Source organism: Thamnophis elegans, chromosome 2, assembly GCF_009769535.1.
Source record: "Thamnophis elegans isolate rThaEle1 chromosome 2, rThaEle1.pri, whole genome shotgun sequence".
Classification (NCBI taxonomy): domain Eukaryota; kingdom Metazoa; phylum Chordata; class Lepidosauria; order Squamata; family Colubridae; genus Thamnophis; species Thamnophis elegans.
In genome coordinates, this window is record NC_045542.1 from 23,868,707 (window position 1) to 23,895,093 (window position 26,387).

General features: G+C 39.0%; 2 protein-coding genes across 11 annotated transcripts in view; one reads left to right on the plus strand and one right to left on the minus strand.

The window, feature by feature from the left end:
• The window catches only part of CBX5 (chromobox 5), a 46,104-nt gene extending 29,705 nt beyond the window's left edge, over positions 1–16,399 (minus strand). The window contains exon 1 of one of the 5 annotated variants that reach the window (XM_032210638.1): positions 16,337–16,399. The gene's annotated coding sequence lies outside the window, so the exon portion shown is untranslated. Of the gene's footprint in view, positions 1–15,862; positions 15,971–16,111; positions 16,271–16,336 lie in introns of those variants that run through there. The other 4 variants (XM_032210637.1, XM_032210640.1, XM_032210639.1 and 1 more) reach the window with 4 other exon arrangements.
• Positions 16,400–16,621: 222 nt separating this feature from the next.
• Positions 16,622–25,845, plus strand: HNRNPA1 (heterogeneous nuclear ribonucleoprotein A1). Of its 6 annotated transcripts, XR_004254749.1 has the most exons (13): positions 16,622–16,732; positions 16,823–16,861; positions 18,653–18,769; positions 19,050–19,196; positions 19,766–19,976; positions 20,077–20,169; positions 20,249–20,341; positions 20,610–20,711; positions 20,896–21,006; positions 21,711–21,839; positions 22,039–22,101; positions 22,331–25,105; positions 25,726–25,843. XR_004254749.1 is itself a non-coding variant. In XM_032210635.1 (11 exons), exons 1-11 carry the CDS (start codon positions 16,718–16,720, stop codon positions 25,022–25,024), a joined length of 1,077 nt encoding a protein of 358 aa, XP_032066526.1. In that variant the 5' UTR covers positions 16,622–16,717; the 3' UTR covers positions 25,025–25,128. The 6 variants fall into 6 exon arrangements, 2 of the variants coding, with proteins under 2 accessions (XP_032066526.1, XP_032066525.1); XR_004254752.1 differs by lacking the exon at positions 22,039–22,101 and having other exon boundaries at positions 25,726–25,845; XR_004254750.1 differs by lacking the exon at positions 22,039–22,101 and having other exon boundaries at positions 25,005–25,105; positions 25,726–25,845.
• Positions 25,846–26,387: the final 542 nt, after the last annotated feature.

Sequence of the window (26,387 nt, forward strand, 5' to 3'; positions counted from 1 at the left end):
ATCCTTTGCCCAATAGGATTGTAAGTATAACCAACACCTTAAATTGCACCTGGAAGCTATTAGAGGGCCACTGAAACTCACAAAGTAGTGCTGTTACATGGATAACCCAAGGTATGCCCATAACTACCCACACTCATTCATTTTGGACCAACTGCAGCTTTCAGATGGTCTTTAGAAGAAGCCATCCTGTCCCGACTCACAGAAATTAGAGACAGGAAAGTTTTATATTTTTATTTAAAAAGTTTTCAAACAGAATTCTAATGGCCAACAGTTTGAACAAGAAGGGAGTTAAAGAGTTGAGGAATATGAGACAAATGAAGAGTTGTCACTAACAGATCTGTGAGGTACATGGCTCACTTTATATAATGGTGGCATGACCTCCATTTATTCCTTTGACCAGGCAGGACTTAGTACTTTGTTCAGGCCACCTCTCCTCCCAGCAGGCCTTTGCAAGGGGGGAGGGGGGTTGGCTTCTGAGGCCAGTGATAACTGCCTCTCTTGGTTGCTATACAACACTGCTTTTTCTGCTTGCAACTCTTCCAGTTAAAGAGCTTCAGGCTGATAAGCCTCTTCATTTTCCAAATCTAAGCTGATCCTGACATTATCCCCCTTCCCTGCAGATTAAGCCATGGGTTTCTTTGGATACCATCAATGAAAATAGGCATGCGAAGCAGGGAGGAAGAACATCACTGATATTGTCCTAGGAATGCTCCTCTGGTCCATAACCTTTCCAATCCACCAGATGCTAGAGGCAGCTCTGATGAAGCCAAGAATCCAGAATGTGGGTTACCTATATTATTCAGGTTCCCCTTCAAACACAATAGATGGTGGGACTAGTGTGGAGGAGCAATGAGATTGAGAGGCAGCAGGATCAGCAAGGAATGATGAAATACAGGATGAACATGGAAATTGAAAAGTAATTTGAGCCAGAAACCATTGGGTTGATAATAGCTTCCATTGGGAATGGCCCTAGGAAGCAGTGATCCAAGTTCTTTACTGGGTCCTCACAACTATTGGAGGATCTGCCTGGCAACAATGATCAGCAAAGTGTTTATAAAATCCCTAGCCTTCTGTAACTGATTTTGAAGAATAGCTTGCAGTTACTACAAGAGCTGATCTGAGTTTGGGACAGAAGAGGCTGGGGATTCAGTCTCAGCCAACTGCCACACCCCATGGCTTCTACTTCAGGCCAAATGCCTCCAGTGCCACTAAGCCTCAAGGCCTCAATTGCCCCCATTGCCTTGTGCTTCACTGGATCTGCCACACCTCTCTTACCTTCAATGTTTTTCTCTGATTGTCTATGCAAGGCAGCTGCTAGTCATGCTAGGCCTTCTTACCGAGACTGTCTCATGCCATTCTCACATAGGTTAGGAGCAGCAGGAGAAAATATCAAAATGGGCCATAGCAAATCCTGTGAAGTATACAGTGTAGGACTTAAAGTGGCATTTTTTTCTGGCAGTGACAATGCTGAGGTTGAAGTAGAAGCATGGTAGCAATGAGAACTTGTCCCCAGACCTCTACTTCACTCCCCCCATCTCTCTATTGAGTGGCCAATTGGGCATAGATGGGGAGGGGGGCAGATGGGAGCTGCAGCATTCCTACAGTTGTAAGTACTCTGAGTATGCACCTGTTTCTGGGGGCATGACAGCTTTACACATGCTGTTGGGCCAGGCCTGCTTTGCGCTACACTACATCAACCCTCAATTCATACACAGCCTACTCCAGGCCTCCCAGGGCCTTCCCCACTCTGAGGTACCCCATACCCGAGACTCTGTCCACTTAACAACCTGTGATTCTCACTAAACAAACACAATTGCAAATGCCAGGGCTGTGATTGTTGAATGAAGAGGTCACATGACATCTCACCTAGTGACTGCTTCACTCAACAATCAAGATTTCAGTCCCAACTGTGGTGACAGGTCAAGGAAGGACAATCTATAGTGGCCTCATCAGAACAGAGGAGCCATCTTTGGAATCTAAGCTGTTTTAATGATGCAAATCATTAAAAGGGAGTGGGAATACTCTACAAGGTTTCTCACTCCATTCCCTCAATTTAAAAAAGAGAAATACTCAACTGTCAAGTCTCAGCCATTTTGCTATTGAATTTTTAGTAGCATGATTTTCTGATGATGAGGAAGGTATAAACAGGATATTGAAAGTCTGGATGGATCCCTGCATTGCCCATCCTTGTACTGGATATTCATCTGACCACAAGATAAAGAAAAGTATAATAGAAACATCTCTTATATGATGAAGAATACAGGGAAAACCTATTGGTTTCCCCATAGTACAGTATTTTGCTACCTATCCACTTCATGTTCTTTGATCAAAGCTTGTTCAAGTAGCCTTTACACATCTCACAATGCTGATTTCTAACAAGAGAGCACTGTATTTGTGGCTGTTAAGATGCTTCAACAGGTAGAAAAAATCAATTGGCTCCATACAATCACTTTTATTTTTCCACTCCTGATACTCAGCTGGTACTCAATTCTTCTGATAATTTTGAAGCAACTGGGAGTGGAGGGGGGTAGCTGCAACAAATAAAAGGTAATTGGGGGGGGGGGGGAAGCAACATTATTTTTAATAGGTAAAATCACCATGACATTATAAAATGAATCATATATACGTTCATTTGCGATTTTAAGTATGATTGATGTATAAAACACAATGTTTCAGTTTATTCAGACAATAAAAACATTGCTTTAATTTAAAATCATTTTAATATTAATTGCAAATATAGCTACAAGCCACTGAAATCTGGAGAATTAAAGAGATGGCAATATATAGCCACCATTTTGTTAGTTGCTTGTCAGTTTCTATGATGTCCAAATGAAATGTCCATATCAGATGATTTTTGATATTCATTGCTGAAATGTCCCCATTTCTTCAAATAGCTTGGTGAGTGCTCCCAATCTCATTTTAGCTCTCAGTCTATAGTATAGTTAAGAGAAATTACCATTTCCAACATTTATGGTCATATTAATATACTAAACTATCAGTACCGCCCTTAGCAATACTGATGTGAATATTTATCCTCCTTCAAAATCATTTCCAAGCACAACTAATATCTTCTAAGGCAGAAGCCCATGTTTGTTTAATATTAACTTACCAATAGGTACAATTTTATCAGATGAATGAGGCCTTTAGAACAAAACTAATATACAATACCAATCAGCACAAAAATGTAAATACTAGTATCATGCTATGCAATTGATGTCTAATATTTATATATTTTAAGTATATAAGGCAGGATCCAATACACATGCCTTTTCTATAAAATCATTTCTCACTCCTTGCTCAGGACAATTCTAGAGCAGATTTTGAAGGCATTCACAAAGATTTGTTGAAGGAAGAATAATTTTTATTTCATAATAGAAACTTTGTGGAAATATTTAATTAAAATCCATCCATACTTATTATCATTAAAGAGCATATTACCCAGTTCTCCAGAACTAGTTGTAAAAAGCAAAGCTTCCTTTGAGACAAGCCTGATTCCTACTGATTTTATGGATGTGTCCATGTAGTTTTTTGGTTTGCTATTGCCTTCTTCCCATGTTTTTTTTAAACTTTCCATTCTAGGTATATCCATGATACTCCCTGATACTTCAGCCAAGTATCAACCAAATACAAGCCTTGCTTAGCTTAAGCCCAGACAAGAATGACCATCTACTGTCTCCTGGATCATCTATTTTAAAATAAATATACTTTCTTAAAAATACATCTTTAAATTGCTATTCATTACAAATTAGTCATTTTTGGGACACCTGCCTTATAATTATCTATGGATAACATCTAATTTAAAACAATTAAAATGTTGAACATCAAAACAAACCCTTAAAATTAGTGTCAAAATAGGATCTAATAAATTTCTTAGTCCTTATCTACATTTATTGTAATAGCAATAACCTAGGCTATCATCAATTGTCTGATGAAACTGATTTTCAAACCACCTGTGTACATGGTTCTTGTTCCAGTTTCATGATAATGGATTTCCTTCTAGAGTAGAGGTGAGATTCACTTACCTTTCCTACTGGTTCGCAAATGTGAGCACACTCACGTTCTGTCCAGTGCTTGTGCATTACGTCAGCATGGGTGGGTGGAGTTCACCCGAACCGGAGAGAACCGTCTGAATACCACCTCTATATTAATGAATACTCTACATTTACTCTGGCAGCAAATGAAACTCACTTTATAAGAGTTTCTGATTGCCTGATTGTTTTGTAATTCAGCTGTGTATCATACTGCTTTATAATTTTATCTTTCTAATATTTTTATTAACAAGGAACCCCTATAACCTAATTTAACGGTCAAATCATTGAAGGGAATAAAAATAATTCCCTATGTTGTGTTTAAAAAAAACCTTACAAAGACACATACATATATTATTTATTATTTTTGAACATAAATGGCTTCATCTGCCTTTTAAATAAGTGATAGTTCAAAGTTCTGGTGGGACTGAAAAAAGGGATTTATGATCGGTCTCTGAAGTTAGTGATTGCACCGCCTCTGTGGTCACATGATCAAAATTAAGGCACTTGGCAGCCTGCTCAATTGTCTGCAAGGGAGCTTCAACTCTCCCACCCATCTTCCCTATGTCCTTTTAATCTCCTGCCACCCTGCATGCTGCTGTCCCAACTGACATTCACCATCTTCTTGCTCCCAGCACTGTTGATGAGGTGTGTCTGGCCTGACCCTTTGTGAGATAGCTGCTGGCTGCATGAGGCTCTCTTCTTCATGTCGTGCACAATGGTTTCTTTGCAAGACCTGGGGAAGATGGCCACATGGCCAGCAGCTGCCTTGCAAAGATCAGGGTGGCAGGGCAACAGGGGCCTTGGAGTGAAAAGATGAGAAGGACAATTAGGGCAGCTGTTACTTTGCACCATGCTACGGCCAAACTTTGTGCTGTGGCCATCTTGGAGCCCCAGAGCTGTAGCACACCAAGAAGCCCCTTTACACTGCACTGCTGGGCCAGGTTTGATCTGGGCTTCACACTGTAGTTCAGGGCCTTTTTGCAGTTCCAGAGCTGCAAGATGTCAAGAAGCCCGAGTTGCAATGGAGCAAGCAGGGGAGTTACTGTCACTCCTTTACCTTACTCTGGCTTGAGCTGGGAGGGACAAAGCCCCAAATGGTTTGCCTTGGCTTGTGTGGGTCCTTGGCTAACAACTAATGGAGTTTGCTTAATGATAGTAAAGGGGATAGTAATGTCATCATTAAGCAATATGCTCATGTGACATAGCACTTTATGACAGCAGTAGTGGAAATTCTGGTCCCAGTTGTGGTTATAAGATAAAGACTACCTGTATCAGGATAGGTGATAATGGAAAATACTCACTTTCAAATACGATTTGGACTAAATCAACTTTTATTTACAAAGAATGCATTGTGCTTTAAATATTTCCATTCTTCTGCTATATAAAATTAGATAACTCCTTCTATCTAAAATATGCTTGTTCCCATTTCAGGAATCACTCTAAAAGATCATCCATGTAGCTTATCTGATTAATAACATATGACTCTCCTCCCTGAATATACCATAGTTAACATTTGTTCAAGATTGCCAGATATCAGTTAATCTAATGATAAAACCTGACAGTTCCCATAAGAACACACTTACGTTTTCTAGATCACAGAAGGAATTATTACATGGTTCAAGAGGTTAAACATTGATAAGCTAGTGTGATATTTCTCAGCCACGCCAATTTTTTGAAGATACCAATTTGAGATCTTTGAAATAAGGGAGACACACATATGTAATAAAATACATGATAAAAATTTGCTCTTAGAGTAATAATAGGAATATAATAATTTTCAGGACTTTTATGACTATGCTTATAACCAAAATGGATCTGCAGTAGCAAACTGTAACAATGTTAAATGCTGGAACAGGAGGGAAGGGAATCAGTGCATCTTTTACAAAATAAAGTGTTTTCCACTCAAAATTGTCCCTGCAACTAACTTTAATCTTTTTACTCCCCAGAAATTATTCCAATACTTGTATAAATATGGGAGGCAGCAGCTCAAATGCTGTATTCTTAGAACTTATTCTAGTTTTTAAATGTAGCTTTAAAACTACCCTAACATTAGAATAGCCTATTACAGTGTTTTTCAACCTTTTTTGTGCAAAGGCACACTTTTTTCATGAAAAAAATCATGAGGCACACCACCATTAGAAAATGTTTAAAAAAATTAACTCTGTGCCTATATTGACTATATATAAGGTGTTTTTCCCACGGCACACCTTACACTATGTCACGGCACACTAGTGTGCCGCGGCACAGTGGTTGAAAAACACTGGCCTATTACACCAGCTTCCTGATAAGATTAGCAAATTTCAATATCCTCTTTAATCTTTAATTAAAATGAACATCATTTATACAATGCAAATACAACTACAAATATGCACTGCTATATGGAATAGCACTGATTTTTTTTAAAAAACAAACAAACAAATATAAGGTACTGGGTTTATATTGGTTAATTTCTTGTATATACTGGTATTTTGCAGTCTTCTTAAGTTACTCACATAGCTCTATAAAGTTGGTTTCCAAATATTGCTTTTTTAAATTTACTCACTATGGAAAGTTTTAAACTTTTTACAAAACTACAATTATACATTTCAAAATAATACAGCTTAATTTCAATATATCGATCTTCTCACAACTTGTATCAAACATTCATTCTGTACTTCAAATCATATTTAACTATTCCTGATCCTGAAACCAGTAATAAAAATTTTATCCAAAAAGCAAAAGGAAATAGAGATCTTATAAATCAATTTTAAAGCAAAAAAAAAGAGCTTGTTGAAAACAGAACAAGTTCTAAAATTCTCATTGTTTGACAGTCACTGCACTTTAAATAAAAATATTGGTAGTCACTGCACTTTAGACATTTAAAGTATTTAAATATGTTTACTTTTTGTATATGAAAAGGGTTTATTATTATGGCAAATTAGAAATACATTTTACTTCATATCTTAAGCTAGCTTAATTTTGTAAACACATCTGTTGTTCGTTCAGAAAAGTGTTCAGCCAGCATGCTAAAGACAATATAGAGTAGCTAAATCAGAGTTACATTAAAAAAGAAAACTTAAAAATAAATTGCCAATTTACCTGTATTAATGTAATTAGTTCTTTTTTAATGTGCATGAAAAATAGTTGATAGAAATAAAATTTACATTGAAACAAAAATTTTATTGAAGCAGGTTAGTAAAGCAGCCATAAACAAAGAAACCATTCTTAAAGTGCTAAAGTAGTAATGTCTTCTGGAAGAAGCAATACAGCTAGCTGCTTTGAAGGTTTTCCCTGGTTGTTTCTGCATGCCTCTGCAAACATGTTTTACTAGTACCAGTAGTTTCAATGGAAGTGATGTCTATGTACAAACACTAACATAAAGACAGTTAGAAAAAAAAAGAGTTGTACTGAATTTTCTGGAGGACACCATTAATTTAATATTCAGAGAATGAGTATATTGTTTGCATCAATGCACTTTGAGAAATTAACTTTTGGGATACTATCTGGTGCACCAAAACGTCTGGATAATTTAGAGATTACATTCCTCCCAGAGAGCAAAAAAAAAAAAAAAAAAAAAGTGTACATTTTTCAAAGTGGCTAAGCCATAACTTTAGATACTTTTTTGACTTATTAAATCTAGTGTAGGGAAATGTGCTTTAAATTCTTGGATTTGATTCACACTATGTACAGAAATCTCCCCCATGCCTAGTTTACTTTTCTTAATGAAGGGACAATGAAACAGATAACAATGAATTGTGTCTGCCACTACTTCATTTTGCAGTCAGAAGTTCTGATTTGCTAAAAATTACACTTTGCATTTAACACTACCATATGTAGTCTACTATATGTAAGAACTAGAAAATCATTAGAAATGTTACATAGATACAAACAATCTGATCATCCTCTTAATTCTATAAGGAACATTTTTTCCCTTTTGCAAGGATTTCTAACATTGTTTGGGTCAATTGGCTCACTTAGAATTTTGGGAGTGATGTGGGCATTATTATTGCATCCACCTATTCCTATTTTCTAATTCCATCTCAGGAGTACTTTATGAAACAGTTAAAATGCAAGTTTGTTTTGAGACTGGTGGTTTGTTTTGCAGCATGATAGTTTTAATTAGAAAAGAGTTGAAAACTACCTACAAACAAATGAGCACCAAAAAACATCAATGAGTACATTGTCATTTCAGGGCTCCCACCACTGCATAAGCATCTTAATGTGCTGAGTTTCAAGCTCTGCATAGAAAACAACTACTTTTTCTCTCCTTAATAAATATTTTACCTTTTGTTCATGTAAAATATGTTCATGTGTACCTCAATCATGTATGGTTTTTTTACAAGTTATTCCTGCTTTGTTCACTAGTTTTTACAAATATGGTATCATTAACCAAAACCATGTTACTTATTTTGTGTACATAATAGAAAAATGTTATATCTTTAAGCAAAAAAAGCTGTGTAAATGGTATATATAATAAACAGCCAGAAGATTAGATTCTGTTCTAATTCTGAGTAAATATTTTACTTAATAGAAAACCAATTTTATTTTTACTAGAACATAACCTGAAATGTACCAACATAATTCATGTTGAGATTAAGAAATCAACTTCTTTACATTTCAAGAGGAATCTTTCTTGAAATCTCCTGAATGCTACCATATTCCAAGCTGAATCCTTGTAATTACTCTTCAGTTTTCTTCTGTTCTTTCTCAAGTCATCAAGTTTATGATAATCAGGATACTGTTTATGCAGATTACTGTAAATAGGCAACAAGTATCTTTTCCATGCTAAATACTAAACAAAAAGTTAGGGTGCAAAAAGCACTTACCTGTAAACTTTACAACGTATAGAGTTCCATGTAAGCCAGGCTCATGCTTAAATGCACTATTAATAGGACATTATGGCTATATATGGCCAACATGAAAAACACTGCAAGTGTGGGGGACTTAATAGAACAATTAAGAACATTTTGAATCTAATATCCCAGAAATGCACTGACTTAAGGCTCCCCCCCACCGCAAACATGCTACACCATACTTACATGTAGTTCTTAATTATTACTGAGAAGCAACCACAATTTTACCACCATTCCAGAAAACAATTTAAGGTTTCCCATCAGTTTAGAACTGTATATTTAATTTGTATCCCTCCTTTATTGTTTTTACAAACTTACCCACAACAACCCTGTGAAGTGGGTTGGGCTAAGAGAGAGTGACTTGGCCAAAGTCATCTAGCTGGCTTTTATGGCTAAGGAGTGGCTTGCAACTAAGTGTCCTGCTTTGTAGCCTGGTACCTCAACTACTAAACCCGTGATGGCGAACCTATGGTATGCTAGAATCCGGAAATTTGGCTTTTCTGGAGTGCGGTTCCGACAAGTGCTTGTGCGCATGTGTGATGTTTACATACACACTCATGTTATCAGGCATTAAGTGTCCTTGGGCAGACTAGGTACTAGTGAGAAGGTAACTATATACATAGGGAGTCCTTGACTTTACAACTATAATGGAGCCTGCTCATTACAATTGTAAGTTAAGGCGATCATTAACTGAGGACCTCAAGTGATCACCATGCTTAATGACCACAATTCCTGCTCTTCCCACTGCTGTCGTTAAGTGACCCTGCAGCCCATTTCATTAGTAATTCCTATTTGTCCCTAAAATAAAGGTGTTTTCTTCAAGTTGATCTTCATGCCATAACAACATGGTACATTATGAGCAAAGAAATTTCATTCCTCATGGAGGCAAATACTTTCTACAATTTTAGAGGTAAATAGTAAATACTATAGGTAAATAGTAAATTTCTCATCAACATCATACCCAAATGCCATGCTTTCATAGATCTCCAGGTGCTTTAAGTATCAAAGTAGGGTTTGATAAAGTATATCTCAGAAAACTGCATGATTTTTTAGCCCTGTTATTGTCCTCACTTTGTTGCCATTTTGCACAATAGCTACGCAAAACAACTACTATAAGAGGTAGTCCTCAACTTACGACCACAATTCAGCCCAAAATTTATATTGTTAAATGAGACATTTGTTAAGTGAATTTTGCCCCATTTTACAACCATTCTTGCAACACTTAAGTGAATCACTGCAGTTGATAAGTTAGGGACCCAGTTAAGTGGGAATCTGGCTTCCCCATAGACTTTGTGGTCACTTTGCAAAAGATGATCACATGACCCTAGGACACAGCAACAGTCATAAATATGAACCAGTTGCCAAATATCTGAATTTTGATCATATGATTATGGGGATGCTGCTAAGGTTGTAACTGTGAAAAATGGTCATAAGTCACATTTTTCAGTGCATTTGTAACTTTGAACAATCACTAAATAAACTGTCAAGAACTACCTGTATATTCATACCTTACTGTAAAACAATCCAGACATGATTTTTATGGAGATTCTGTCATCCAGCTCATAGCTGTCACAAAGGTGCTTTTTCAAGAGGCAAATGGACTTTCTTCTTTTTCTTGACATTTTGCTTCTCATCCCAAAAGCTTCTTCAGCTCTGAGTGGATGGTGGGAAATGGAGATTTTTATACGTCTTGCAGACAGCTGGCCATTTGCATTCTTTTAGAGACTCATGAAGGCCACCTGGAGGTTTATCTGTGTCATCAGGGTCACCTGAGTAGTACAAATGGGTGTGGAGCCTTCTTGGAACTGTTGAAAGAACAGTGTTGTAGATTGGAGTCAGATGATGTGGTATCCCTCCTCTCCTCTGTTTAATTTTGACGTAGATGGCCTCTTTCACTCCTCTTTCAAACCAGCAGTCCCCTCTGTCCAAAATGTGGACTTTGTGCTCTTCAAAAGAGTACTGTATATACTCGAGTATAAGCCTAGTTTTTCAGCCCACTTTTTGGGCTGAAAAAAGCCGCCTCGGCTTATACTCGAGTCAGTGAAAAATTTGCCCGAAATGGAGGAGAAAAAGGGGCGGGGCCATGCCGCTGGGTGACACTCGTGAATGGCCCAGTGCCCCTGTGAGTTTCCCCTCCCTCTATGTCAGTTTGCCGCGCAGCGCGCACCGCACCATCCCCCCTCCTCACGTTCTAATGTAATGCAGGGCTGTCTTACGATTCCCCTTCCTCCCCCTCCTGCCGCTCTGCAACGATGTCCCACCTCCTCCTTGTTATGGCAAGCAGCCACATAGCGATGTCCCACCTCCTCTGGTACAGTGATCCAATGATAGGAATCACTGTGCCGTGTGTCATAGGAGGCGGGACATCGCTCCCGCGGCTGCACGGGACATCATCATCACAGCGGGACATCAGCATCATGAGGTGAGTGAAGTATTTCATTGAATACACCGCTAGTTTACTGTTTTTCTTTGAAATAAATATTCAAAAACATTATTGGTATCTATTTTTATTTTTGAAATTTACCGGTAGCTGCTGCATTTCCCACCCTAGGCTTATACTCGAGTCAATAACTTTTCCAGTTTTTTTGTGGTAAAATTAGGTGCCTCGGCTTATATTCGGGTCGGCCTATACTCGAGTATATACGGTACCCTTTGTCTTTTAAATTAAGATGGGATTGCTGAATGTTATCCAGATGGGTTTGTTCTCCTACGTCAGAGTTGGCGAATCTTTTCGGCACCAAGTGCCGAAACAGGAGAACACATGTGCACGTGGGAGAGCACCAAAAAATGGAAGACCAGGTGACCAGTGCACATGTGCATGCCGGAAACCGGAAGCCCTGCTTCCTGGCACGCATGTGTGCCAGGGAGCTGCTGTTCCAGTTTCCGGTGCTCCCACATGTGCACACTGGAACCCAGAAGAGCAATGGGTGACGGCTGGTGTGCCCAGAGAGATGGCTCTGTGTGCCACTTCTGGCACGCATGCCATAGGTTTGTTGTCACTCTCCTACATTATGACATGTGTTTATGATGTGGTTGTTTTGTTTCCCCAATGTATAGATCTGCACATGGCTCATTGCTTTGTACTGCATATACCACATCGCTCAGTTTGTGTCTGGGAGTTTTATCCTTTAGGTGCACAAGCTTCTGCCTTAATGTAATCTTGGGTTTGAAGTGTCCACATATATTGTGTTGGCTGAAGATCCTCTTAAGCATTTCTGATATTTATTCCTTCAATAAATATCAGAATGGAATGATGATGGTGCTTTGTTTATTGTTCTCTTGTCTGTTATGGAGGGGCTCCTGTTGGGTCTTTTTTGAGATTTGATGAACACCCACTTGGGATAGCCACACGTTCTTAGGGCTTCCTTGATGTGCTTTTTCTTTCCCATCTTTGCTGGTAGGTAGGCCTTCAGCTCAGTGTTGCAGGGGTCTGATAACTCCCATTTTGTGCTCTAGTGGGTGTGAGAATGAAAAAGCAAATATTGATCTCTGTATGTGGTAAACTTCAGTGTTAAGGCTTCTGTCTTCCTTAATGTGTACCGCACAATCCAGGAAGGCTAGATTTTTTTTCCTTAATGTCTTCCTGTGTGAATTTGATGTATCTGATGTATCATAAGAAACCATGGTGTCGTCCGGATCCAGTTTTAGTTTCCCAACCTTGCTGATGAAGCCTGTGAATTGTTGATGTGATGGGTGGTGTTGCCAACCCAAGGAGCTAATAAGGTGGTTAGATAGTTTGCAATGTTGTAGATGATGTGTATCTTCCTATATTACTGCCACCTGATAAAGGGAGATGCACAGTCATCCTGAACATAGATGACAAGGCCAAGGTGAATAGTTTTCTGAAGGACACTGCTACGTATGAGACTTGAAGAGATCCCAGTAGTTGCAAGAAAAAAGCCATTGATTTCTTGCAACAATTAATGAAGGAGAAAGCCATCGACAAGCCACAATACTAATATATCTACCTTGGACTCTCCAAAACTCCACATAGGCCAATTGTCAGCAGTATCAATTCTGTCACCTACAATATTACAAAACATCTAACCACCTTATTAACTCCTCTAGTTGTCAACACCACTCATCACATCAACAATTCACAGGACTTCATCAGCAAGGTTTGGAAACTAAAATTGACCCAGATGAGAACATAGTTTCCTATGACGTAGCTTTCCTCTTCACCTGCATTTCAACGATTCCTACAAGACAGCACTTTAGGTGACAGAACCAACCTCACCCAGACCACATATGTGCCATGCTGTGGATCTGTGGCTGACCACTACCTATTTTAAATACAGTGAAGGTTTCTACAGACAAAAACACAGCTACGCCATTGGTTTACCTGTGTCCCCCATTGTGGCCAATTGCTACATGGAAGAGGTAGAAACCAAAGAGCACTAAATTCCTTCACAGGAATTCCACCCACTCACTGGTATAGGTATGTGGACGATATTTGGGTCAATATCAAAACACAGGAATTGGAACTGTTCACCAAACTTATCAACTCTGTGAACAGATACATCAAATTCACATGGGAAGATGTTAAGGAAAATAATCTAGCCTTCCTGGATTGTGCAGTACACATTAAGCCTTAAGACTGAAGTTTACAGAAAACTCACACACAGAGATCAATATTTACTTTTTCATTCTCACACCCACTGGAGCACAAAATGGGAATTATCAGATCCCTGCAACACTGAGCTGAAGGCCTGACTACCAGCAAAGATGGGAAAGAAAAAGAACTAAAGCACATCAAGGAAGCCCTAAGAACGTGTGGCTATCCCAAGTGGGTGTTCATCAAATCTCAAAAAAGACCCAACAGGAGCCCCTTCTTAACAGACAAAGAAGAGAACAATAAGCAAAGGAAGGAATATTGAAGGAATAAATATCAAAAACGCTTAAGAGGATCTTCAGCCAATACAATATATGTGGACACTCCAAACCCAAGATTACATTAAGGCAGAAGCTTGTGCACCTCAAGGATAAAACTCCCAGACAGAAACTGAGCGATGTGGTATATGCAGTACAAAGCAATGAGCCATGTGCAGATCTATACATTGGGGAAACAAAGCAACCACATCATAAACACATGGCATAATGTAGGAGAGTGACAACAAACCTATGGCATGCGTGCCAGAAGTGGCACACAGAGCCATCTCTCTGGGCACACCAGCCATCACCCATTGCTCTTCTGGGTTCCAGTGTGCACATGCGGGAGCACAGGAAACTGGAACAGCAGCTCCCTGGCACACATATGCGTGCCAGGAAGCAGGGCTTCCGGTTTCCGGCATGCACATGTGCACTGGTCACCTGGTCTTCCATTTTTTGGTGCTCTCCCACGTGCACATGCGTTCTCCTGTTTCAGCACTTGGTGCCGAAAAGGTTCGCCAACTCTGACGTAGGAGAACAAACCCATATGGACAAAATTCAGCAATCCCATCTTTATTTAAAAGACAAAGCCTATTCTTTTGAAGACCACAAAGTCCACATTTTGGACAGAGGGGACTGCTGGTTTGAAAGAGGGGTGAAAGAGGCCATCCACGTCAAAATTAAACAGAGGGAGGAGGGATATCACATCATCTGACTCCAGTCTACAACACTGTTCTTTCAACAGTTCCAAGAAGGCTCCACATCCATTTGTACTACTTAGGTGAACCTGATGACACAGATAAACCTCCAGGTGGCCTTCATGAGTCTCTAAAAGAATGCAAATGACCAGCTGTCTGCAAGGAGTATAAATCTTTCCATTCTCCACCATCCAGTCAGAACTGAAGAAGAAAAATGTCAAGAAAAGCAAGAAAGTCCAGTTGCTTCTTGAAAAAGCACTTTTCAGACAGTCCAGGATGAACAGAGGGGAAGAAACTGTTGCATGAAAATATTGCTTTCATAATTTTAAGAGTCAATGAAATTTACTAATAACATCCAGATGTTATTAGTTTCACAAGGTTCTTTCAATTAAAAAATATAAATGCCTGCATATGGCTATATTATTATAAATATTTGTATACATTTATCTTCTCAAAGATTTATAGTATATCAACAAAATTCTCCAGTCATTTCTTAGGGACTTAATAGATCTCCAATGCTGCCAGACTGGATAAAAAATGAGGTCTATTTTTCTTAAAGCAATGTATAAACCAACCAAAATAATAAAACAGGTATTATAGAAGTACAAATATTTATCACATTAAATAATAATGCTCTAGATAGAATGTACGCATATAAAATAGTTCGTATCACGCAATTATTGGGATTCTCAGGTTTAAAATCTTTGGAAACCAGAGTTGCAACCATCACATTCCTGATACAGGCTCGCAGACAATTACGGGATCGCCTAAAGTAGTATGGATGCGCAGGGGAGAACGGTCAAGACTAGGGCGTCGAGTAACTAGATACGATTATTTTTATTGTTGAAAAATGTTTGTAAAATTCTCCATAGATACAGAAACCATGTTAAGTGAAAGTGCAGACACCCGACCCCCACTTTCATAGAAAACGACTCCCACTTTCTGTGGATTGGGGGGGGGGGAAGGCTTGGCGACAAATTCTGCATGGGAAACAGAATAAGACGCAAGGCAAATGAGCGCCAATCCACTGAGCGGTGGAGTCACAGCGGGGTCGTTTTTCACTCCTAGATCCCCCCACTTCCATAAGGAAGGCTCTTTGTAGCCGTTCATTGGCCAGACTGCACATCAATTAAACGGCATCGGGCCAACCCTCCGAAGACAAACGCAGCACCCCCGTTGGTTAAAACGCCTGTTACTTCACACACTGGATCTCAACGTTCTGACGCTGTTAACTGCCTCAAGCTTTCATTCATTCGGCTGTCACTCACTTTTGAGGGCTCCGCCCAAGATGCAAGCCCCGCCCTCTTCCCAACGGTGCCTCACGGCTCAGTCAATCAGGTTCCCAATCACACCAAAACCACACCCTCTTCCGAAGAATCACTGGCTCTCGGTAACACGCTCCCCGCCAAGACTGTTTCCCGTGGTCGCTCACCTGGGGAAAGTAACGGCTCGGTACGAAACCAACTTCCCCCTCCCTGGTTTGTACCCCCTCACGGCCACCGCTTCTGCGCAACGCCCGCCAAAACAGCTTTCTAATGCGCACGCGCTAGCCCCTCCGCCCCCTTCCCAGCTTCACCGCGCTGGCGTGAGGCGCGCGCACCTCCTTACTATCTTCCTCAACCGTTCCTCCCTTCGACGGATATATTTCAAAACGCATGCGCATATGTACAATACGCCTCACCGTGTACGCCTGCCTGGAAGCAAGTTTTATACATAAACGATCTTTTTTTCCCCTTCTACCCTGGCATGTACCTTCACCACCACAGGGATGAATATAGTTCTAACCACCGACCTAAACCCGTGTAGAACACGAACTTAATTCCCGCCTCTATGATAATGAATGAAGAGAAGATAGACCAATCTCTATAAAGATGGCCGGCCGTAAAAGCCAATCAGAACAACTTACGCTCTTAATGCTCCAATGAGAAGGAAACAATGTGAAAGAGAAGGGTGTTGCCTTGCAGCTGGAGCTCTTAAGAGTACAGGACGGGAAAATTCGCCAAATCAAAGGAGTGACAGAAATCCAACCAATAGAAAGACAAAGGAGGTGGGATACTGAAGAGGAAACAGGCGTAACTTCACGTATTCGTCCACTAAGGAGCCGACTATTTTCCTATTGACCAATAGGCATCGACAAAAGCTACACAACCATCCAATGACAGTGGGCATGGGTGGGTGTTGATAGTGAGGCGACGACGCACGGGTGACTCTGCCCCTTTCGGTGTCGGGTGCAGTGAGAGGTAGCGTCGTCCGAGAAGGCTGGCCTTACTCATTTGCTACCGCCAAGATGTCCAAATCTGAGGTAAGAGCCTATGACGGGCATTTTTATTTTGTTTTTACGACTCTATACCAGTGGCTTGTTTTTGTGGAATTATGTTTCCTTTGCCTTTAGGGATCGTCTGATTATGGGTGCGATCTGTCGCCTAACGCAGTAAGTGTTACAAATACCGTTCCTCTCCTCATTTCCGCTACTCAAATGCATTGTTTTCCTTTTGCGCTCGTCTTTTTCCGCCGCTTGTCCACGTTTGGCTTTTTCTGAGTCTCCTTTGTCGTAGGGTCTTCCTTTTTCTCCCGTTGGGCCTACTTCCCCTCCCCTCTCCCACGGTGGCTTCAAAACTGCGCATGCGCGTTGTGTTGCTAGCTTAGGCGCCATCTTTTCCAGTGCGTGGCGTTCGCAGCGGCCATCTTCTGTGCTCGTCATGGCTGCGCTTGCGCCGTGCGGCGGGCCGTGCAATGGAAGCGCGCGCCTGCGCGCTTCCACGGAGCACTTTGGAGTTTGCGTGGGGGGGGGATGGGAAGATGCGAAGGCCACGTGCTCCCTTGCTTTGTCTCTGGTAGCTGGTATCTCGGCCTTTTAATTTCACTTTTCTCTGCTCCAACTTCTCTGTGCAAATGGAAAGAGGCGGCCGGGTAACTTCTCTTCCTTTTCCTTCGGGTGATTTTTTTATGTGAGGGCGGGAAGAGAATGCATGTCAATTTTGAACCAAGGCTTGCCCCCGAGGAAGTTCTAGTTAAAAGTTTTAAAATTTTGAAATTTACATTGGCAAATAGGTGGCTGAGAAAGTGCGTTCCATCAGTCCTTGTATGTATTTTATTATAAGTTTCGAGGTTGCTACAATGTTGGAAATGGAACGTAATCTCGCCTTTCCCCCTTAAATCATACGTTCACTCCTTAGTATCAGAGTGAGTAATTTGATGGAAGCACTAAAATACATATAATTTGGAGAAATGGGGGTAGAGTTATTAAGACAGTACTAATAATGTTGTGGTAGTCCTAATAAGTATATTCCTGAATTGCCTTAAAAGGACGGTCTGTTGTATTTTTCTCCTTTTGGGGGCATATCAGAACAGTGGCTTTGTTCCTAAAACATAATTCCTTATAGTGTGTAACAACAATGCAGCCAACACTGTACTGTAAATGCTTTAGACACCTTAATTGCATTTTGAGGTGCATGCTAATGTTAATGTTCTACTTATTGTCTTGGAATTCTGTGTACATTAACAAGCAAAGCAGTTAATTAATGTAGGGTGAAAGTTTGCATTTTATGACATCACAGAATGCGTCAAAGAAAAAATAAGGCTACATTTTCTGAGTTATCCCTAAATTACAGGTAGCCATGATTTACAACCATTTTTGTAGTGACAGTTTGAAGTTGTAAAGGCCACTGAAAAACTGGGTTTCCATACTTAACTACCATTGCAGCATCCCCATGTGATATGCTCAAAATTTGGAAGTGTAGTAACTGGAATGTATTTAAGATTGTCCTGAGGTCATGTGACCACCTTTTTTGACCTGACAAGCAAAGCCAAGGGGGAAGCCATATTCGCTTAACCATATTACTAACTTAACTGTAGTGACCTACTTAATAATTGTGGCAAGAAAGGTTGTAAAATGGGGAAAATTCACTTAATTGTCTTGCTTAGCTGCACAAATTTGGTCATAGGTCAAGGATTATTTGTACTTAGGTTTTGCAGTTAGATAAAAACCTAACCAAAAAAGTCACAACAAAGTCAGAAATTGTCACAACAGCTATATTGCTTGTGCATGTGCTAAAAGCATTTCTATTCCTTAAATAGCTAATTTCTGTACTTTTTATCGGGTTCTGGCTGATGGTACCTGATATTATACACTGAATAAATCATGCTTATTTTCATTACGGGGGCCCCACCGTTATACGCTGTGATCATATCCTTCCTAGTGTTGCCTACTTTTCTGTTTCAGTCCCCCAAGGAACCTGAACAGCTGCGAAAACTCTTTATTGGTGGCCTGAGTTTTGAGACAACAGATGAGAGCCTTCGCATTCATTTTGAGCAATGGGGCACACTAACAGATTGTGTGGTAAGTATATGTCAGCTTATGTCAAGTTTGACAGCAAACAAATGTAATAAATAAATAAATATGTGTACTTTTCCTGAATTAAGATATATGAAGTATAGAATAGTGAGAGGGGGAATCTCCCAACTACTATATTAAGTACTAATGTTGCCTTTAGTATATCACTACCCTGTTTCTAAGAAAACAGAGAAATTCAATTTTTTAAAATTGAACATTGCTTGAACCAGGTGCATTGCTTGCAGTTGTGTATTTTAGAGCAAAAATGTATATTATTTCTAATTAGGTAATGAGAGACCCAAATACTAAGCGCTCCAGGGGATTTGGATTTGTCACTTACTCAACAGTGGAAGAGGTTGATGCTGCCATGAATGCCAGACCACACAAGGTTGATGGCAGGGTTGTTGAACCAAAGAGAGCAGTATCTAGAGAGGTAAGAAAAACTACTATTGAATGCATAGTCAACAGGTTCAAAGTCTTTGCGAAAATGCTGGAAGCCCAAAATATTAGTCATGTATCCTACATAGAACATTGATAATATAGTTGGTTTAATAATTACTGTTGCATTAGGCATCTTTAATTTAAATTTATTTATTTGTAAATTTTATTAGCTTTTAGTAAATTGTTTCATTTTTATAATTTTTGCTATGAGCTGTGCAAAGTTAGAGAATATAAGACGGGTGTTCATATAAGTTTTCTTAAATAAGTTCTCATTTTTAAAAAATCATCCATGAATTGCATTTGGAACAAAACACAAAATTTAGTTTTAATTCCTCCTCCCCTTTCTTCTACTCTATCAATATGTTGGCTGAGATTGAAATAGTTCGTTGTTGGTTTTTTTTTTTTTTTTTGCACTGCCAGGTTGGAGAAATTTAGGGTTATAATATGTTAAAATTTGAAATTGATAGGCTTGAAATTTTAAATACCCATGTCATTAAGATACATCATGCGTTCTCTGGCAATATCACTAAGAGTTTAAAATGTGTTTGTCCTGTCTCGTAGGACTCCCAGAGACCTGGAGCACATTTGACAGTGAAGAAAATCTTTGTTGGGGGGATTAAGGAAGATACAGAGGAACACCATTTGCGGGACTACTTTGAACAGTATGGCAAAATTGAAGTTATAGAAATAATGACCGATCGTGGCAGCGGCAAAAAGAGGGGGTTTGCCTTCGTTACTTTTGATGATCATGACTCTGTGGACAAAATTGTCAGTAAGTATCTTATTTCATCCTTTCAGCTATGCCCTAACTTGTTTTCGTTATATGTAGCTTCTACAGAGATTTTGATACTATTTTATCTTTTCATGTCTAGTTCAGAAATACCATACTGTAAATGGACATAATTGTGAAGTCCGAAAGGCTTTGTCAAAACAGGAAATGGCCAGTGCCTCTTCCAGTCAGAGAGGTAAGTATGCAGTATTTGAACAGATAGAACTGTAGTGAAATTTTCCAGGAATGCTACATGTTGTTGTTCTTGTTCATAGGTCGCAGTAGTTCTGGAAGTTTTGGCAGTGGGCGTGGAGGTGGATTTGGCGGTGGTGACAATTTCAACCGTGGTAGCAATTTTGGAGGCCGTGGTAAGTAAGGTTTCTGAAGATTTAAAATTCATTTTAAGATCTTAATCACAATAAGGACTTAAAGGAATACATTGTTGCATTTTACTAACATTGCTGGGCTTCTTTCTGAGATTAAGCAGTAGTTTGGATCTATGTATCTTTTCTAGACACTTCTACTTTTTTTTTTTTTTTACACAAATGACAAACATGTTTGTGTGAATGATTTTATCAGAAGTTCACCATAAATCTGAAGTAAGATCACTATGCTAATATTTTATTTTTTCCTCAGGTGGTTTTGGCAGCCGCAGTGGTGGTGGTGGTGGAGGAGGAGGAGGCGGAGGAGGAGGATATGGGAGCAGCGGAGATGGCTATAATGGATTTGGCAATGATGGCAAGTTTATTCAACTTTTGAAAGTTGCTGTTTTTTATAAGCTATTGTATCGCTACATGTTGATTTATTTTTAGGGTATATATCTTCAACGCATACATAAAATTTAAAAATAGTTTCATTTTAGAGATTTGTAAAATGTACAATTGGCAATGTTCGTCCCTTCAGTATTTTACTTGCTTTGTAGGTTATGGAGGCAGTGGCCCTGGATATTCTGGTGGAAGCCGGGGTTATGGTGGCAGTGGAAGCTACGATGGATACAACAACGGCGGGGGCGGCTTTGGTGGTGGCAGTGGGGGTAAATGTCAATTTGATTTTGAGCACTAAGATTGTTATTTTATCTAGTACAATTTTATCTAGTGCAACTTGGATTTGCAGAGGCTGCATAAAAATGGCCTGGGTTCTTCAGGAGTACCAGACTGGTTCCTCATAGCCACCTTTTAAAAAAGGTTCTTTTAAAAATAGTAAGACCCTCTGTTGTGCAATTTACAGAGGCTCCAGAAAAGAAGACCATGGCCCTCTTGCACAACTTCCAGATGAGCTCTGAGAGCAATTGCACCCTTCCCCAAGGGTTACGCTCCTTGAGGAGCAACACAAAGTGGCCTTTTTGAGTGGCAGTAGTGGTAGGGCTGAAATGGAGGCCCAGGCCCAGATTCAGTCTCAAGCTGCTGGGTGCCACTATTCAGGGTGACCTAAATGGGGAGGAGGAGAAAATAGTTTCTTGTTTGTTTGGGACGAGTGATCTTACTAGCACAGTCAAGTTAGGAAATTTTTGAATGCCCAACCTAAAAGATTTGCTTTCAGGTCTAGAGAATTGTAAAAAGAAAAAAACCAAATATTTGCTGCCATCTAGTTGTAGTTTGAATTTTTGCAGTTTACTGTATTAGACTTCATTAACTATGCTCAGTATATTTGGGAAAATATCTAAACAGATATGAAAGAATTTCATAGCTGAAATATTTGTGGTCTTGTAATTTTGTGGATGATTTTTATTCTGTTCAGGAAGCAACTTTGGAGGTGGAGGAAGCTACAATGATTTTGGCAGTTACAACAACCAGTCTTCAAATTTTGGGCCCATGAAAGGAGGAAACTTTGGAGGGAGGAGCTCTGGCCCTTATGGTGGAAGTGGTGGTAAGTGTATTATCTAATTGACTAGGAGGAAAATGGATCACATTAATTTCTAGTGGAATTCCTGAATGATTGACATGAAAAACTGAGGTCAGTCCTCACAGTTTCCTCATTCTTTCTCATAAAAAGACAGTCTTTTTTTCTAAATAGTTTCTTTTTTTTTACCCATTCCCGTTTAAGATAACTTACTTATTCTTTTTAGGTGGCTATGGGGGCTCTGGTAGTAGCAGTAGCTATGGTGGTGGAAGGCGCTTTTAATTCCTAGGTAAGACTTCCTCCATTTGCGCATGGATAGATATGGAGTACTAAATGAATTGTAACAGTAACTCATAATATGGCTGAGCAAGTTATTGTAGTTTAAGCATATTTGGAATAAAATGCAGATGTTAAAGCTAATAAATGGATTGGCAATCGGGGGAACAACTTGATATTGGATTATAGCCTTGAGTCTCAATATGTTTAGATTAACAACTTTATTCCATATTATTCAACAGGAAACAAAGCTTAGCAGGAGAGGAGAGCCAGAGAAGTGACAGGGAAGCTACAGGTTACCACAGTTGTGAACTCAGCCAAACAGAGTTGTGGCAGGGTAGAACTGCCTCATGAAGACATGTGTTAGACAAGCGCTTGTTTGCAAACATCAGGACTGTATTTGCGACTAACTGTATAACAGGATATTTTAGTTTTTGTGTTTGTGGAAAGTGCAAAGCATTCCAACCAGGGTTTTTATGTAGATTTTTTTTTTCCACACCCATGCTGTTGACTGCAAACTGTAATAGACTGATCATGACGCTGAATAAATGTGTCTTTTTTTAAACGTGCTGTGTAAAGTTAGTTTACTATAAGTTAATGTACATTGATTTTCACTACATGGAAAAGATTAGTGAAGAGTCAAATAGCAGAGAATGATTCTCAGAATGCCAAGAAATCTTTATATTCAAAGCCAAATATATTGATTTTGTGTCTTGTATAACTTCATGAAAAACAAATTTTGCAGAAATTTCCTCAAATGAAGGACCACTCCCAAAATGTATTCCTTATTTAAATAAGGACATCTTCTTGGTAGCTTGACCATTATTCTTTCCTGTTTGCTTTTTCAGCTCATGTCCTCCCTTTTTTCTGGTTGAGTTTAAAGAGTGCCAGTGACTGAGGCAGGAGATTTTATATGCTGAATTAAAGGCAAATAAAAAAGATTGGCCACATCAGCATATAGGTATAGCAGCTCAACTTAACGAGCTTGAAATGGGACATTTGGCGAATAAGTCACCTGCTAGAGCCTGCTATGTTTACGATATCTCTATGCAGTTATCCAGTTGGACCTAAGTCACCCCAATACAGTGTCATTTTTTTCTGTACTGTAGAAATTTCAATTTCTTGGGCTTTACAGCAAGAGAATTAGTCAGCTGTCAAAAGCTGTGAAACTTCCAATAATTGGGATGTTGATACCAGGTTGCTTTGACTCCCTTGCAGTCTCATTTTTGTAATAAAAGCAAACAGATTTTCCACTGAAGAGACTAGCAAAATACATGACTTTTAATCCATTACTAGCTGAATATATAAATACTTCAAATGGTAACATTTGCTAAAATTGGTAAGAGCACATTGCTTGTTTGTAGATGGGCAGCAAACAAATTTATTAAATGATAAAAGTATCCCAACTAATGGGGAGGGGGTCATGAAGTTGTGCAGGGTAGCTCATATAATTGATATCTGTTAGGTAAAAGTTTTATAAAAATCCATTGGTCTAAATTAAAATTTGACAGTGCTCTCTTCTCAAAAGTAGACTAGATTTTATACTGAGAAGTTCTAGCATGAGAAAAATAGTGTGAATCTTATTAGGCACTCTTAAGTTAATTTTGTGGTATTGTTTTTACTTGAGGCACTTAGTAATCTAATTATCCCCAAATTGGTTCATTCCTGTGAGGGAGCCAAAAAAGTTCTCATCTCTCTTAAAGCTCAGTTGCATTTTGAAATTCCAGAAATTCATTGTTTCCATTTTATGAAATAACATTTCATATATTTCCCCACTTAATGCAACTCTTACCATACAAAATGGGTACACTGGCTCCTATTTTCTGGTTCCATTAAACATGGTAGTATGTTTCTGTTCCACAAGATGGAAGTAGAAATGCACTTAAAAACTGAAGGGGTATAGATAATGTCACGGAATTGCATTATACTTCGGTCAATCAATCTTCTGTCAGATCTGAATACACATTTATATCTTAGTGTCATGAAATAAGACAAATGTGTGCCTAAATATGTTTATGAATGCAATGGTGCTTGTATATGGTGTGTGTACAAGTGTATTTATATATAAAACTTCTGATTGGTGACTGGCTTAATTTAGAATGCAAAATTAATAGTCCTGATGGGTTTTTCCATGGCTGAGTTTGCAGTAGCAGGTGGATCCTGACAAGACCTCAGGATTTATGAAATAATACTCGTTTTTGGCATGGTAGCATAACCACAACAAAGGAGAGCACACCAGGACCCGAAAACTAAGTAGCATTACAAAACCGGGAGGCATGCAGATGTTTGAGCTACTAGGAACGGCTAGCAAGCATAGCTCCGAATGGCTTCCAGATCAGACGCTACTACAGCTGAGAGTAGACACGTGTTTTGAGTCAAGTGGACAGATAAGCCAGGTGCAGGCTTCTGCTGACTAGAAGGGAGTACTCAGTGACCATCGGAAGGAGGCAGACGAGAGTAAGGATCCTTGCTCTTAGGACTAGCAGAAGGAAGGAAAGAAAGGTTATATTACTGTACTGGTAGGTAAGAACAGATTTTACTTACGTCCTATACAGTTTTGTTATCCTACTAAATTTTCTCCAAGACTGAGTTTACTTTGTAAATACCAGTCTAGCTATCTTTTAATTCACCCAGTGCTGTAATATGCAAGCAGTAGATGGATAGAACATTACTAATTAATATTTTACTGTCACAGGCCTGACAACATCATTAATGAAATGTACTTTAATAAAAAGCAATGCCTTTTCATTCCTCTTTGTGTGGCCTTGTTGACTTAAACAATTTTAGCATAACACAGTGCACTGGCTGTGCTGCTATAAAGGCAGAGGAATTTATGGGGGTTGGGAATGCTTATATAAAGTGTGAATAGGGATTCAATAAAATTGGGTGGTATTTAATTTTTCTTCCTTTTTATAGGAAAAGAGGAACTTTTATAGGAAAAGAGGAACGGTCCGGTGCTAAAATGCCTTTGTTCCTGACAGATGGACTGTCTTTGGATTTCCTTTTTCTTTCTAAAGGTAAAAACAATGCTATATTGTGGGAATAAGGCTTCCAAAACAAATAAGCTAACACACAGTAAATGAGTTTGTGCTGTAATTTAACTTGAGAGGCAGATGATAAAAGAGTGGTGAACTTTGAATGTTTACAGCTAGAGCCCAACATTTCTATTGTTAAGTGACATTTGTTAAGGAACCCCCCCCCCAATTTTGTGACCTTTCTTGCCACAATTAAGTGAATCACTGCAGTTGATAAGTTAGTAACCCAGTTGTTAAGTGAATCTGGCTCCCCCATTGATTTGTTTGTGAGAACATTGCAAAAGGTGACCATAACCTTGGAGGACACAGCAACAATCATAAATATGTACCAGTTGCTAAGCATCTGACTTGATCACGTGATCATGGGGATGCTGTAAAGGTCATAACTCTGAAAAATGATAAGTCACATTTTTCAGTGCCGTTGTAACTTTGAACAGTCACTAAACAAACTTGTATGTCAAGGACTACCTATACTTATTTAACATAGTGGTGAAAATTAACATAACTATTAAAAATGGAAATTTTTGTGTCCGAAAGTGCACCCTCCCTCCCTACTATAATTTATCTGATCTTAAAATGTATTATTGCTATTTGTCTTGCAGGACTCCTCAGCTTGATCTACCATAAACCTTTCAAAGAAAGATACCTTGGCTACTAGGTAGCTGTACGTATAATCTATTATTATGAATAGATTTATTTAATAAAACAGTTTTTGATATAAATTTCTTGTCTACCTTTTTTGTGACTTTGTTAACATCTCTTCCAAAAAGATGTTAGAATGTGTTTAAGAATGAACAAGCTTCTATAATAGCAAATCAGTATTGGTCTGAAGGACACACTAATAGATATTTTCAGAAACATTTTCTCTGCAGTGTGAAATCCTCCTGGTCATTTTACTTAACAGTATATGTTCTTATAAATTAGCTTTCCTAAAATGATGCAGAAATGCAAACTTGCAGCTCATGAAGCCATTTTGTTTCTTGAACCAGTATTAAAAATAATTACTTTGGGATTTACCGATTAGATAGATTTGTTATAGAAATGGCTAGTTTAAACTATTACATAAAAGTAAAAAGTTGAGGTTTGATGTTAATGCCTTACTCTACTGCACCAAAGAGTCAGAAATCAATGCCTTTTCTTTTCCCCCACACTCTGTTTCCTCCCCTTTCCCCATCCCCATTTTTCCCATTATTTGCTGTTTTTGCATTTTATTTGTATGCTACATTATAAACTAATTAAAAAGAAGCATGACATTTATTAAATG